The sequence below is a fragment of the Sander lucioperca genome, chromosome 1, assembly GCF_008315115.2.
Source record: "Sander lucioperca isolate FBNREF2018 chromosome 1, SLUC_FBN_1.2, whole genome shotgun sequence".
Classification (NCBI taxonomy): Eukaryota; Metazoa; Chordata; class Actinopteri; order Perciformes; family Percidae; genus Sander; species Sander lucioperca.
The window spans coordinates 2,479,118-2,495,499 of NC_050173.1; the positions used below are offsets into that span (position 1 = coordinate 2,479,118).

At 39.9% G+C, this 16,382-nt stretch overlaps 1 protein-coding gene across 1 annotated transcript; it reads right to left on the reverse strand.

Annotated features, from left to right (window-relative positions):
* Positions 1-271: 271 nt before the first annotated feature.
* On the reverse strand, positions 272-16,033 carry LOC118496055. Its single transcript, XM_036006173.1, has 4 exons — positions 15,963-16,033; positions 2,119-2,291; positions 1,893-2,020; positions 272-1,767 (listed from the first exon to the last, which is right to left on the reverse strand). Exons 1-4 carry the CDS (start codon positions 16,031-16,033, stop codon positions 1,450-1,452), a joined length of 690 nt encoding a protein of 229 aa, XP_035862066.1. The 3' UTR covers positions 272-1,449.
* Between the last annotated feature and the right edge of the window lie 349 nt (positions 16,034-16,382).

Consider the following 16,382-nt stretch of genomic DNA (forward strand, 5'->3'; position numbering starts at 1 on the left):
ATAAGCAGTTTCATTTCATATTGTGCCACTCCCTCCAGGATATCATGCATAATACTGTATCAACAGCAAAGCTTTCACACGTATTGAAGTACTGCAAGGAGTTTAGAACGCAAGTACGTTTAACACCCATCACATAGGGAAGACTGGGATTTGCCTCCATTTTTTGGCAGTGTTCTGCATGAAGTGCTTGAGTTCGCAGATCTATCTTGGGTGAATCTTCAATAAATTCTGTCTGAAAGTCCTCTTTCTCAGCAAGACAAAGACTCACTGAAAGACTCGACAAAACCAAATAAACAGTGAAGACCAAGGTTGTCACCTGTAACTTGAACAATAGTTCCATACACTGGCTGATCATACAAGGGAACCCTTATTCCATCCTTCTCCAATATTTTAATATCCTGCACAATTGGATCAAGTATTTTAGAAAAGCCATATGTTTTAATGTCTTGAGCATGAAATAAAGCGACCAAATGAATATTATTCAGAATTGAGTTGTACTTTGGAGAAAAATTTCTCAAGGTGAAATAGATTGCTCCCAATTTGTGTATTCCCCGTTTTGATCCTAAAGGATTTGCAGTTTCAAAATCATCATAGAAAAGCTGAATCTGAATTGCATGCTTCTGTTTTGAAAATAGAGCATGATTCTTGAAAAGATCTCCATTGCACAAGCCATTAAGAAGATTTTCTCTTGAACTAAAATCAGTCTGCATCATCTCTTTTATATTAGGGTGGTTGTAAATAAACTGTAATGTTTTCAAAATTGGGATATAAACAAATTAATCAATAACAACAACCTGATCATAGGTATCAGTAGTCCGATTGCGCAGTGTATCAAATCTTGTGCCAAGAACGTATTCAACTGGGTCTACCCTTCCCCACTTCTCTGCAAAATACTGCCTTCTCTTTGTTTCAGAATTTAATACACCAAAAGGGTTTTCCATTTTTTCAAAACACTGATCAATTTTACACTCAATGTCACTTTTGATAGGCTCCTGTAAAGACAGTCACTCCTTCAGAGATTCTTTTGCTTGATTATGGATATCATCAACACTCTTCCATGGAAATTACCAAAGAGTTAATGGTTGTTTCGCCTACACCTGCCACTTTAAGTTCAGCTACTGTTGTAGCGCAGCTGTCTACAAGACTCTTACTGAGAAGGACTGAGTCAGAAGGGGAACTTCTTAATGGCAAGTCCTCAAAATGACGTGCTGCTAAATCTTCAGTTGTAGAGGGGCCTTCACCAGGATCAGAACAAGGTTCATGTGCTTTATTGAGATGCTTTCTATACCCAGAAAAAGTGGCATAAACTTGTGAACAACCAGCCTGGCAGCATTTCAGACGAAGTGACTTTCCTGAACAAAGTCCATGGATCAATTTTAAGTGCTTTGTTAGGGAATTAGCATTTGCCTGGTGGCTTTTGCAAATGAAACACAACATCTTAGGTTTGACTCAGCGCAGCATCCGAGCCCTCACCTCTGCAACCCTAGGATTCACCTTAGTGGAATCAACATCTATTTCATAAATGGTGGTTTGCAAAAAGTTGTACACATTTGCTAGATCTGGGTTGTACGAGGTACCAAAGACAAAATGAGCTTTGAAAAGCTCATCAAAACAGGCAAGAGAGTCTGGTGACTTACATGGTATTGCATGTTTGTCAATCACAATGAAGTAAGTGTGAATTACACTCCTCTTGGTCCCCACAGCAAGCAGATAGGGTTGAAGACGTTCCATGATGCTGTCCAGATGCCCTTGGACACTGGTCCCAGTCTGTGACAAAAGAACCTTATTAGTCTATTGAAGTTAGACACGGTTCTCAAACAGTTTAAAAAAAATGTTTTCCTATTCCAGATAAACATTTGACCATAATCTTAAAATGGTTAATTTAACCTCACCTTGATGAACTTCACAAGATGGTCACTGGCTTGTTTGGCTGAGAGCTTTCCTGGTCGCTTGCAGCCATGAGGTGACAGTGGCAAAAGGTGGACAAGAACCAAAATGGATGACATGTCACTGTCCCATCCTGACAATACAAGTTAAAAAAATTGCATTTCAGTTATTACATTTTCATTCAAAAACAATCTCCCTTCCATTAGTATAATCCTTTTATTCTATGCTTACCATTTTCCACTTCTGTTGTGGACTCGGCATTTTGAACCAGGTCTTGAAGTTCCCCTGTCTGTGTGAGGCCACGGCTTTTGTTCAAGGACTTTCTGCTTGTAGACAGTGGGCCACTTCTCCAGGAACTTTGCAGAGGTGGCGTCACCAAACATAAGATTAAAATCCTGCTCAATCTGCAGACAAGATGAAATAAGTCAAGACCAACACAGGGTACCCCCAGGATCCTCCAACTTAAATTCAAGGCTTTTTAAGACCTTTTTAATACCATTTCATATTAAATTCAATGCCAACTTTGTACCCATTCCGACAGAAGTATGAGGGGAAAATGTAAAATCTGTATACATTTTTCAACCCTAGAAAATAAGTAAGCTACTTGAATTAAATAAAACATTTTATTTAAATTATCAGTCATATTTAATACAATTTATTGGATTATAATATAATATAATCCAATAAAATAAGATATATTACACTGCATAATGAGCACTTTTACTTTTGGTATTTTAAGTATATTTTTATAATACTTTTGTACTTTAACTTAAGGGAGATGTTGAATACAGGACTTGTAACTGACAAGTAATTTGTAACTCTACAACAGTTTTTTTTCTACTTTTACTGCAATACATAATCTGAGTAAGTCTTCCACCTCTGTAAATCACCAACAACAGTCGTGCATGAAAACCTGCAGCAATGTTTAACACTGAAAACACAGCTCAGTTCAGCGTTTACTTGCAGCTCTGCTACAGTAGCAGATAACCGTTAACGTTACCTGCCGGTCACGTCGTCTCTAAACAGTCCGCTCACACTGAAGTCAGTTAGTTAGCTTGAGCTTTGTCTGAAGGCGCCGAGCAGCCAGTCAGGGTCCGAAAACACCGACACATTCCACACATCCTCCGCTCAGTTTAACCGCTATCCCCCCGGTACCGGTCAGAGAGGCGTGTTTACTTTGTGTCTCGGTCCTCCGGTGCGTCTCTCAGTTCTCAGGCTCCGGTCAGTTTTTAATTAACCTACATTAATAACAGTTAATTTTGTTACGGTATGAACTTAATCCTAGGAAAGGCAAAAAATATAAGACCTTTGTAATGAAATCCAAGACTTTGTATAACAAATTCAAGGCTTTTAAGGCCTTAATTTGAGATTATCAAAATTAAGACTTTTTCAATGCTTTTAAGACCCCGCGGGTACCCTGACAACAGTAAACTTTATGGTGTGGTACTATTATCATGACAGTTACAGGGCAAGGCAGTTGAAGATCTACCTAACATTCCTGCTATGTCTAGGAATCTTGGAAAAGCTGTGAATATTTCAGAGGCCTTAATTGGGTCATGAACCATCTTTTGACGATAGCTGAAGGTCTGCTTCATCTTCTCCTTGACAATTACTTCGTCAGCTGTATGCTTCATCAGTGCAATGGCCTCACAGCACAGGCTTTCTGTGGTTAGCCAGCCAAGCTTGTCATTAAATCTGTTGCGTATTTGTAGAGGAAAAAAAAAATAAGACAGAAATCATAGGTCCTCTTTATTTGAAGATCTTAACCCCAATACTGACTAGGAAAGGCATGCAGGGAAAAGCACCTTTCAGTTGTGCAAAGAATAAACTGACCCAGGTTGTTCCAAAGGTTACTATGCAAAATTAGTAACATTTTCACTCACCGCAATACAAAAAGGATTTGAAGGTCAGTTGCCCCTCAAACAAATGTACTTCTGGTGATCTCTGTACTTCACTCGTAGAGCCTGCATCCTTGATGAAAAGAAAAACGTTTTCAAATGAACAATTAATGATACTATAGTATGCAAACGTCAAACAGATATGCATGGAGTAATGTTATACCTCCACTGGAATGAACTATTATAACAAAGGAACATTTCAAACAACAAAAATAGGAGGACTGCAATAAGAGGACTGTTACAATTAGTTGAACCTTAGCTACGTTTGTCAATGTAAACGCCAATTGCTTACGTTATGCTACTTGCTTCCGTTATCCCGTTTTCAAAGCATAAAGTGCTAATGTCAAGCCCGGCTAAAGTTAGTTTTAGCAGTCAACCCAGTGCAGTGCTCTGTTCAGAGTAAAACACGTGTTGCATGACGAAACTTCACCTAAAAACTCTCTGCCTCACAATGTAGACTCTGTTACATGTGTTGAATCAACCTAACTTTTAAAAGAAATGGTCCGATTCTGTTCAGAGTAAAACACACGTGTTGCATGACGAAACTTCACCCTTAAACGTAGACTGTTGCATGTGTTGAATCAACCTAACTTCATGAAATACTGTCCGATTCTGTTCCGAGAAAAACATGCATATTGCATTACCAAACGTCACCTAAAAACTGTGCCTAATGGTTAACGTAGACTATGTTAACGTTACATGTGTTAAATCAAGCAAACTTGAAAAAAAAAAAAACTGTCCGACTCTGTTCAGAGTGAAACACACGTGTTGCATTACTAAACTTCACCTAAAAACTGTCCCACCTAACAGAAAAACCAAGACTGTTACTTGTGTTAAATCAACCAAACTTCACCTAAAAACTGTCCGCCTAACAGAAAAACCAAGACTGTTGCATCAAACTTCTAAAAACTGTCCGACTCTGTACAGAGTAAAACACACGTGTTGCAAACTTTACAAAAAAAAAAGTGTACGATTAACGGTAAACTAAGATTCTATTTCGAGTAAAACTTGTGTTGCATCAACCAAATTTCACCTCCCTTAACTGTAAACTAAGGCTCTCTTTAAAGAGTAAAACGTGTTTTAACGTTACCTGCTGTCAGCAATGTCTGCTAGCTACTGCTGCTAATAGCTAATAACTACTAACGTTACTGTTGCTCACAGGCCAGTGCAGAATGAATGGGACTCTATGGAGCTATACCCCTCAAAATCCACTTTTCTCAGGATATAATTTTTTGTCTAGTAATTTGAATGTTGCATTCGAAAGGGGAGGCTAAGAAAATACACACTGCTGGGTGTTAGATTTTTTTAAAGTGGCTTTTTTGTTCTAAAAAGCCTTTTAAAATGTCAATGACGTCATACACATATACGGCCAGAGATACTGCTTTACGGCAAGCACTGAGTCACTTCCTTTTCTCTCTCGAGGCATCGACAACACAGCTGACAGGTTAGGCTCTCCCTGTTAATACACATGCTAGAAAGAGGTTTGCTAATGTTTTAAAGACCACGCTGAAATATTCACTCTGACATTCTGGTTCTGCTTCAGATGCCGTCAAGCGGGATCTCCGATCGTAATCAGTCCATCACTGACCAATCAGCATTCATTAGCAGAATGCTAGCGTGTTATGGGCAACGACTCAACCTGTAAGAAATCGAAAGGACATAAGTACTCGTTCATTCAACTTTCCACCTATAATCCATGTTGAACTTGCAAAAACTACAATCAAATCTAAGATTTCGCAACGACAATCAGGCGAAAGAGACAAATTTAGCCGTCTAGCTCCATAGAGTCCCATTCATTTTGCACTGGACCGCGATCACCCCCAGTGGAACTCTGGTGGAACTGCAACCAAATTCGGTACAGTGGGGCTTAATAGGGAGTGGAACGGCTTTCCGTAGACGGGCTTTGGTAATACCAACGTTGCACCGATTCACTTCGCATTAATAATGCCCATAAATCGCCGAAAGTAGCTATCGCTAGCTGGTGTAATGTTATTAAAAAGCTAACGTTAGCATCTGACTAATGTCGAACAGTTCAGTAAGCTAGCTAGCCTAACATTACACTGCAATGCTAATGTTGCTCAACAATATTACCTTACACACATTAAGTTAACCAATAATAATAATAAACGTAGAGTTACCTGGCATTTTGTACCGAAATTAAGTTAGGAAAAGGTCTTCTGTGAATCTCTTCCGTTCTGCAAGTTCCTCCAAAGTCCGCTCTTTACAAGTACGCGAAAGACTGTAATGGCGGCAGAATCGAAACTTAAGGAACGTTAGTGGGTGTGGTCATGCTATATTACTCCAATAGAATTTATTCTGTATCTTTGCTCTCACTCTAGTGGCTGCAGGTTATATTTACACTCCAAAATGATTCAATATTATTCCCTTAGAGGAAAATAATAGTTACTCTGGAAAAAATACTCTCCAGTTTTTCCTGTGTAATGTTGATGTTGGGGATGATTAGCCCATATCTCAGATGTTCTATTAGGTTTCTCCAGAAAAGAGGATACGGGATTCAGAAGTGTCATACATGTTGGAAAATGGCATTGCCGAACCATCTTCATCTAGTTGGGCTTCTCCGTGTCTATTGGTTAGCAAACCTGATTACACACATAGGCCCCTGCACTGATTTCCAAAAGATTAATGCAGTAACAAAGCCTGATTCCTTTCCTCTCCAGAGAAAGGAGGATTGTGTTGATCAGGTTGGAGCAGCCAAATGTGTCAGCAAGTTTGACCGTCTGAAAGGGTATTGGCACGTTCCTCTTTAGAAAAAGCCAAAGAAATTTGTGCTTTTGTAACATCATCAGGATACTCTTACACTGTCATGCCATTTGGCTTGTGAAATGCCCCAGCAACAGTTCAGAGGTTGTGGGTTGGACGGCTGTGCAGTGTATTTGGATGACGTGGTGATTTATAGTGACATGTGGGAAGAACACATTCATAGAATACAAGCTCTATTCGACAGGTTGGTTTGGGCAAGATTGATTGTCAACCTGTCTAAACGTGAGTTTGCTAAGGCGACATTAACATATTTGGGCAAGATAGTGGGGGAGGTTCGACCCGTTCATGCGAAAGTTCTGGCAATACAGGAATTTCCTGTTCCATCTTGCGTTTTCTCAGAAAGGCAGGTTATTACCGTGGGTTTTGTGCTAATTTTGCTTCTGTAGCGACCCCATTAACTGAGTTGTTGAAGGCTGATGTTAACTATGTTTGGTCTCCAAGTGTTGTTCCTGTTGTCGAGGGCTCCTGCACTTGCGGCTCCCAGGATGGACTAGCCTTTCCATTTGCAAGTTGATGCAAGTGATGTTGGGGCTGGTGCAGTTTTGTTGCAGATTGATGAAAATGGTGTTGAAAGACCAGTTATTTACTTCTCTAAGAAGTTCAAGGTGTATCGAAGACATTACTCAAAAAAAGAACCTCTTGCTCTTGTTTGGGCCTTTCAACATTTTGATGTTCATGTTGGGGCAAGTTCCTCATTGGTAGTATACACTGATCGTAATCCATTGACCTTTCTGCGTTCCCTTCAAAATCCAAATCAAAGGTTAATGAGATGGCCCCTATTCATACAACCTTATCATTTGGACATACGCCATATTAAGGACAAGGAAAATGTGTTGGCAGATGCACGTGCACTATTGTCATAAGGTTTTGTTAGAACTGCCTATCATTTTCGTGTTTCATGAACCAATAAAATTCTTCTTTGGATTTAAGGCCACTGGGTCAGGTAGATGGGGGGTGGTAAAGATTTTCCCACCATTGGTAAAGGACTTTGGCGATGCACTGAACCAGGCACGTGCACACGTAGACATCAAGCGGGGCTTGAGCACCTGCCCTTTTTCTTCCTCGAGAAAGAGTGCCCTTTTTTCTGCAGTGCTTTTATTTAATTTTTTTATAATTGAATTATATATATATATCTCCCTCCACGCCCCTCTCCCTCCCTCTCCCTCCCACCGCAACACAGTCTCAATCCCTACTTGTCAAATGTCTGACGCACGGTCAAGGACCCCTGGCGTTAAGTTTTAACGAAAGAGGGGTACCTGTTGCGTTATTTTTCGATGTGGGAGTCCGTCAGATAGACATTCATGTTAATCCCTCACCGTCAGATATAGACGAAAGGAAAAACACGCCCCCCTTAACTCGAAAACTGTGACAGTTTTATTATTGGTACTTTTAGCCCAATAACAGCTGTTTTAGTCAACATTTATTCACGAGATCTTATCATGGTTTTTATGTATTTCTTTTAATGTTATTATTTCGGTCTATTTCAGTCAGGGAAGCTGGGTTGCTTTTTTGTTTATTTATATTTTTAAAACTATAACGATACATCTATCAACATTTATTTAGATGTTATCATGGTATTCATTTCTTTATTTTAATAATATTATTTTGGTCTTATTACTGGTAAAATATTACAGTATGCTGTAATACAGAACATTACGATATGATCCGAGCTAGAAGCATTCAAAGCCGATATCCCACAATGCAATGCGGGCATTCATTCACAGAATCGGACAGCGATCAGCGGGTCTTTTCAATGTACATATATATAGTCAGTGGATTTGTCACCAGCAACAACACGTTGCTCAGTTTTGGTCCAGTAAGTTATGCATCGTAATAACGTTTAAAGAAATCAGCGGAATTGACGTAGTAATTACCCCTCCTCGTCTGTGAAAAAATGTTGTACATTGTATGTGAGAATTTGCACAATAAAATACCAATAATGAAAAAATAGTGTTTTATGCTAAGCACTCTGATTTGCCTTGTATATACTATATAAAAAACTACAGTTGAGTGTTTAGAAATACAGCCTAATGGCTTGTTTGACTAATTTGCATTTGTTTTGACTTGTTGCCTACTGTTGTGAAAAACTAAAAAATAAGAGAAGCATTTTTTTTATTTGATTTCCATGCATAGTTATTTAAAAACGCAATTTTCTAATTTTGCAGTTGATGAATATTAATAGCAAAGACTAAAGGGAAAAAAAACATGAGCATATTTATGTGTGGGACTTAGTTTGATTTAAAATCACACTGCATTATTAGTTGTTTTAAATAAATTACTTTTTTGAAAAATCAATTTATGGTAGGCCTAACATATACATTTTTATATTCAGAATATGATCCTCATATCAATCACCGTGGTTACAGCTTGTAGCCATCCTAACCTTTGTATCCTTTACTGAGACTACCTTTTCAAAATTAAGAAGGAATCTTCAGGAAATTAAAAGGATAAGCAGATTGTTGCAGAGGTTTTTGTTCACAGAGTAAGATGTACACAGCTTTGTATGGGTATGTGTTCATATACAACGTGTTTTGTCATTTTTGGCACAGTTCTACCTCAGCCTACTGCACACAGACGCAAGTACTTTTGCATATTCTGCTGAAATAGAGACCTGTGTGCAGTGGTGCCATGCCAACAATCTCATTCAACCATTTCACAAACTGAGGAAAGGGTCGTGACATGGGTCAGAGGGTATCAGAGGTCATAAATGATGAACCAATCAATCGGCTCTGCTCCTTTAGGCACCTTGGTGTTCATATAGACAACACCTGGCTGGAAGGCCCGTGTTGAAAGTGTGTGTTATCATTTAGAGCGGACACTCACGGTGAATCACAGGGAATATATAATACAAGGCTGCATTACAGAGCATTTTAATATGTCAGCATGGCAATATCTAAAAACATCTCATTTAATGTCATGAAAGTGTAAAGTGAAACTGTATTTTATTATTATTGTTATCTTTATTGTTTAAATCCTCAAATACAACGTTAGACAAAAATATCAATATCACCAATATTATGTATTTTTATCTTTCCTATCCGCCAAGCGTCACTTGTCACGGACTATCCCGGTGATTTTTTTTTAACATTACAGTGCATAGCTTACTGGAACAAAGCTGAGCAACGTGTTGTTGCTGGTGACAAAACCACTGATTAAATATGTACATTGAAGCGATACTATCGTTAAAGACCCGCTGATCACTGTCTGATTCTCTGATACGAATGCCTGCATTGCATTGTGGGATATCGGCTTTGAATGTGCCCAGCTCGGCCCATATCGTAGAGTTCTGTCTTACAAAATACTGTACTATTTCACCGTTAATAAGACCGAAATAATATTATTAAAATAAAGAAATGAATACCATGATAACATCTAGCCTAAATAAATGGTGATAAATGTAGCGTTATAGTTTTAAAAATATCAATAAACAAAGCAATCCAGCTTCCCTGGCAATAAGACCGAAATAATAACATTAAAAGAAATACATATGAACCTTGATAAGATCTCATGAATAAATGTTGATTAAAAGAGCGGTTATAGGGCTAAAAATACCAATAATTTCAAAGCTGTATAGAGCTTCTCTGCTGCAGCCCGACTGGCAGAAAGAATCGTGCTGTGATCACGAAAGATGCTTCCCATTGAAATACATTAGTTTAAAAAACGCGCTGACCATCACGAAAAAAACGAGATAAACGTGTCTGTGTACACGAATCAATACATTAAATTACGTAAACACTTCACGAACTGCCGTAAGACTGGGTTGTGTGTGGAGGTGAGTGGTGATGATGGACCAAAAGAATAGGCTACCAGTGCCTCAAGTTTACAGCCAATTACCCAAAAGACAAAAAAACAAATATAGTTAACTTGTGTCTTGCTAACATGCATGATCTACTAGCTAATGTAATAAGTAGGCTAAGGTTTAGCTAAGGCATCATGGCCATACAGACTAATGTAGCCTACTGTACTTAATGGAGACACTACAGGTGAATACAGTACAATTTGTATCTAATAATGTCATCACAATTGCCACATTGATATGCAAATTAGGCGTTAACTAATTAAAATGCGCTAATTTGCATAGATTTGAGAAGGCACTGCAGGTGAATAAGTTAAACAAAATGATTAAACTAAACATTTCACCACAGAACTTCGCCAGTTAGTTACATCAAGAGTTTTTCTTATAACATGTTATGTTTAAATATGCACATTAGCTTGTTCATTTAGAAGAAATCGACAGATAAAAACAGATGGAGAGTAAAGGTCTAAAACAAACATCTAAATGTGTATTTTGGAAGTTTTCTTTCCATTAGAGTAAAAGAAGACAGAAAAAAAAATAATAATAACAGCCCTTTCTGTTTAGTGTGAATATTTTTGTTGTTGTTGTGTTATTTATTAATAACACAAAAATAATTCAAATGATTTATTTCCATTTGCAAAATAAACAAATTATTAGTGAAACTATGTCCCTCCCCTTGGTGCAGTCACTTATTCTAATTATATACTTGTAACTTGTAGCATAGAAAACATGCACATTGTGGCATTGTTGCCTGCCCATGACGTGATAAACCCAGTGAATACTGTGAACCGTATATTTCTTTAGAAATCTGTTGAGTATTAAGTGTTACTTTTGCTTTCTTACATCACTACACCTTCACACATCCATACACTAGAGGTGTTGAAATTAATCAAATAATCGATGCATCGGGATGCGGACATGGACGATGCTGCATCGATGCAGTGGCCGACCATAATCGATTATAACGCAATGACGTCGCTCGTTAATTTTCCGGCCGCGGCATAAACATTCAAATGAAAGATAACATTCTCAGTAGCCTAATCCGTTTCACACACACACACACACACACACACACACACACACACACACACACACACACAGACAGACAGAGACAGGCAGGCAGACCTGCACACAGACATACACACAAACAAACAGACACAGACACACACCCACACACACGCGCAAACTGGCTGAGCGGACGAGGAGGACAGTGGAGAGAATCGCAAATCGAGAAGAGGAAAGAAAACACAGAGAAACATCGAGAGACACTAGAATAGTTAGCTTGGAGATGAATCTAATTGGAGTAACGAAGCTGAAGAGGTGTATACAATGGCACTTTTCTTGTCTAACAGGAGTGGTTTAGAACAAACGTTGTGCTAGTAGGCCTGGCTAAAGTTGGAGCTAACGGCGGAGAGTTACTGATTCAGAGAACGCTGATTTTGGACCGGAGAGGACTAACAGCTAACTGTAAGTTGGATTTCTGTGTGTTTGCTTCATTGAAGATAACGTCCTGTCGGAGGCATCGCACACGAGCTACCATCAGGCCTGCAACTTTTTTTTTTGTGTGTGTGTGTGTGTGTGTGTGTGTCTGTGGTAACACAGTAGTTTAATAGGGTTTGAGTACATTTTACATTGAACCTTCAAGGTAGCTACCTTAAAGAAACGAACCCAAACACCTCATCATTCCAGTCTAAAGTTACTTATTGCAGCTTGGGCATTGCACTTGACAATGCAAGCTTGTCAAGTCAAATGTAGGATATGGCTTTATTAGAAAAATGTTTTTTGATGCATCGTGATGCATCGAGATATCGAATCGAAGGCACGATAATCGTAATCGAATCGGGAGATCAGTGAAGATTCACAGCTCTACCATACACTACACACATTACTGATAAACTGATAGCACGTTTGTTTATTTAAATACATAAAAACGTGCGTTTTCCTCTTTTTATCATACCTTTGAGCCAGGTCATGACAAAATACAATAAACGTATCAATATCTGCGATACGTTTCAGAGATGCAGAGAAAATGTCGCAAAAAATTCAGGAGGGCAACGCCAAAAGCATGTGGCAAGGTCTAAGATCTATGACAGATTACAAACCCACCCCCTCCTTCTTGTCAAGTGCTGCTGCGTAGGGATGTCCAAATGAAGCTTTGTGCAGCATTTCCTTTATTTTCTAAGCCCAATAGATGGCGCTCTTTGTTCCACAAAGGGCTGAAATCACATTGAATTACCATTATTTGAGCCCATTTCTTTAAACCAAGAGTGCCATCTAGTTGGGTCAACAAATACAGCTAGTGGTTCATGAAGCATCATTTGGACATCACTATTGATGCGTCTATAGCAAGTGAGCTATACGCATTTTATGCTCGCTTTGAGGTCATCGGCAGCCAACAAGCAAAAACAGCTAAGCATATGAACACCAAGAAAGCAGGAGAACCTGACGGTATCAGTGGGCGGGTTCTCAAACTGTGTGCTGGCCAGCTAGCACTGGTATTCACATTGAAATGCAACCTGTCACTGGCTCAGTCTGTCATACCCACATGCTTCAATAAGTTTACCATCATTTCTGTGCCCAAGAAAGCAAGACCAGGCTGTCTGAATGAATACTGACCAGTGGCACTCACCCCTGCTTCTCACTTCCCAGCACAGTGGACTCATTACAGTTTGCCTACTGTCCAAACTATTCAACAGAAGACGCTATAGCACACATCCTCCACACCACCCTATATCACCTGGAAAAGAACGCAAGCTATGTGAGATTGTTGTTCGTTGACTACAGTTCAACGTTTAACGGTGGTGAGGGTGAACAGACAAACATACAAACAACTCTTCCGCCCTCATCCTTAAAGGAACACGCCACCGTTTGTTGAAATAGGGTTATTCACACCGTCTCCTCTATATTTATATAGGTGGGCAAATGCATTTTTGTCTCAGTTCATGCATTGTCTTAGTCTGGCAACGCCGCTGCTAGCTTAGCTTTGCGTAGCGTATATCTCTGTGCCCAAGTAGCAGTGCTTTGCCTGTGCTTCACCCCAATATAGTCCCAAGTCAATATCTGCCTAGGAAATCGTCTAGTCTTAATCTGCGTTGCTATTTGTACTCGTTGTGAATACACAGGCCACAAGACGTAATTAGGTTTTGTTTTTGTTGGGTCACTTTTACTCATGACATGCTAACCGGCAACATAGGATTCCATTCACTACGCTAAGCTAAGCTAGCGGCGGCGCTGCCGGACTAAGACAATTCATGCAACAAACGTGGCGTGTTCCTTTAACACTGGAGCACCCCAGGGCTCTGTTTTGAGTTTCCTGCTGTACTCCCCGTACACACACAATTGTGCAGCCATTTTTGACTCCAACACCATCATTATGTTTGATCACAGACAACAATAAAAAGGCCTACCTGAAAGTGTTAGAGGACCTGACCCACTGCTGTTAGGACAACAACCTACTCGTTAATGTCAGCTGGAGTAAAGAGATGGCAGTGGGAAGAAGCAGGGAAGGAAATACAAAAGGTTTGTCAGTGTTACGTAAATTGGCAGTGGCCCCCACATACGCCATATAATATTGTCGAAAGCTCAAGCAGCAAGCAAGCACAAGGACTTTCAGTTGACAATGTCAAGAACTTTGTGTCAAGATTAAGTCACTGAATTGATTTTACTTGGCAATGAGTCCATCAAATGTATTCACTTTACATTCCAGGGCAGTAATAGAAGTTTTACATTATGACCTGTAGGACCAGCAACTTTTTTGAAGTGCTATTGTTTTTCCAGACAACAGAAAAATTAGAAAGCATCACATGGAGCAAGGTCTATTTTCAGATGGAATACAGCAACCCTAACATTTCTTGCATCACATCAGTTTTCCATCTCTGAAAAATAATGTTTTCCTTCTTCTCCAAAGCAACTGTGTTTCTCCCCTCCAATTATTGCCCTTCCTTCTTCCTCCCTGAAGCACATCCTTTCTGTCACCTTATACTTCTAACTGCCTCAGTCTCACACTCTGTTTTGCCTGTTCTTTTCAAAGTCGTCTCACCAGTGTGTTCAGATAGCAGTACGGCAACATGGCATCCTTTTTGTCTAGCACTTTTTTTTTGTCTCACACTTTGAAAGATGTTCTTCAAAGGGGGAGAGACGTACTTTTTCCTGGTGGAGGATGTGAGCTGAAATGGCATTCAAATGAAATTTGCTAACTCTTTAACATCTTGCTTTACCGAATTACAGGCTAAGATACACAACACAGCCTAACTGCTGAAATGCTCAAATCCAACCCATCCACTGATCTGAAAACCCCCACAATAGTTGTACAACCCTGTACTTTAACTCAGCATGTCACTGCTCTCCCCTGCTGCCATTTCATAGTGACCATTTTGCACAAGCTTTCATTTAGTTGAGAATGCAGAAATTGTGTCAGCAAAAACGAAAAAAAAAACTGTTCAATTCAGCCAGCCTCTGAGTAAAGCAGACAAAAGTGTGAGGTTTAAAATGGTGGTCAAAGAAAGAGAAAAAAGAGAAAGAGAGTGGGATGCAGAGTAGGATAAGTAAAGAAACAACAGGCATGAAGATGGGAGTTGAGAGGTACAGCAAGAAAACTAAACTGAATAATAAAGTAAAGTGCAAGAGAGGCTCAATAAAAAAACATGTCACTGCTGCAATTTAGCCAATTTATGGCACAAGCTGCTGGTGCTTGGGCACTAGACAAATCTCTCATTGTGATTAATTTGGTGCACAGGGTATATTTAATTTCAGTGCTTTGTTTAGATTGGGCCTAATTTATTTCCTCCACTGTTCCAGTGTTGTCCTTTTGGCCTCAGGTCCAAATGGCACAGTGAAAAATATCCAGGAAAAAACACTGTCATGGTGGCAGAAAAGAACTAGAAATGAGGAAAGAGAGCGAGGGAGTAGGGATGACATGCAACAAAGGTCCCAGACCTTTAGCAGGGAGGTTGGCATTGCATGGCCAGTACTATACCCCTGGGCCATCAGGATTCCACAAAACAGTGTTTTATTTTTAAGAGAATGTATTATTGCTACTGTGTTTAAATGATGACATCTTCCTTATAGATCTATGCACCCGGCAGATGTGCTTCGTGAAAGCAGCCTAGAGCTTGTGATATACACATCAAGAACAGCACCTCCTCCGTTGCGTCCCCCAAGGTTCGGTGCTTGGTCCTCTCCTTTTCATCCTTTACATCCTGCCACTCAGAAATATCCTACGCATATGGTCTTCACTTCCACTGCTATGCCGATGATGTCCAGATCTACATTTCTACCAAATCCATCACCACAGCTACATCCTCTACCCTGACCAACTGCCTCACTGATAACAAACCTGGATGCAAACCAATTTCCTCCAACGCAACTACAATAAATCTGACTTGATCATCATCGGCCCGAAATCCCTCACAAAGAACACCCATAACACCCACTTTGGTTTCACTGTCAACAACTCCACCCTGTCTCCATCCCCACACATACGTAACCTTCATCTTTGTCATCTTCGAAAGCAACCTCACTTTTGAAAACCACATCAACCAAATAACCAGAACTGCCTTCTTTCACCTCAAAAACATTGCCCGTCTCCGCCCCTCACTCACCTTCTCTGCTGCCGAAACACACCCGTTCCTGTGATCACATCACTCCCGTCCTTCAGAACATCCACTGGCATTTCCCAACGCATCCAGTTTAAAGTCCTCCTCCTCACCCACAAAGCCCTCCATAACCAGGCTCCTTCCTACCTCACAGACCTGTTCCACCGCCACAATGTAACCTCCGCTCCTCTGACACAAACCTCCTCTCTCCACCACTCGGGACCAAGCACCGTATCTGGGGTGACAGAGCTTTCACCATTGCAGCCCCCTCCCTCTGGAACTCCCTACCCATACACATCTGTGACTGTACTGACCTGGAAACATTCAAAACACTAATCAAAACACACCTCTTCAGATAGCTTTCCACATACAATAGTCTTACATTTCTCACCTGATAGTTACTGGTTTTATTGTTTTTAATTGCTT

Coding starts and splice junctions, on each gene's coding strand:
- LOC118496055 (XM_036006173.1), bottom strand. CDS start 16,033: ATGCCAGTGGATGTTCTGAAGGACGGGAGTGATGTGATCACAGGAACG. Junction 2,292..15,962: donor GTGTTTCGGCAGCAGAGAAG/GTGAGTGAGGGG, acceptor TCTTGTCTGCAG/ATTGAGCAGGATTTTAATCT. Junction 2,021..2,118: donor CACAACAGAAGTGGAAAATG/GTAAGCATAGAA, acceptor TTGTATTGTCAG/GATGGGACAGTGACATGTCA.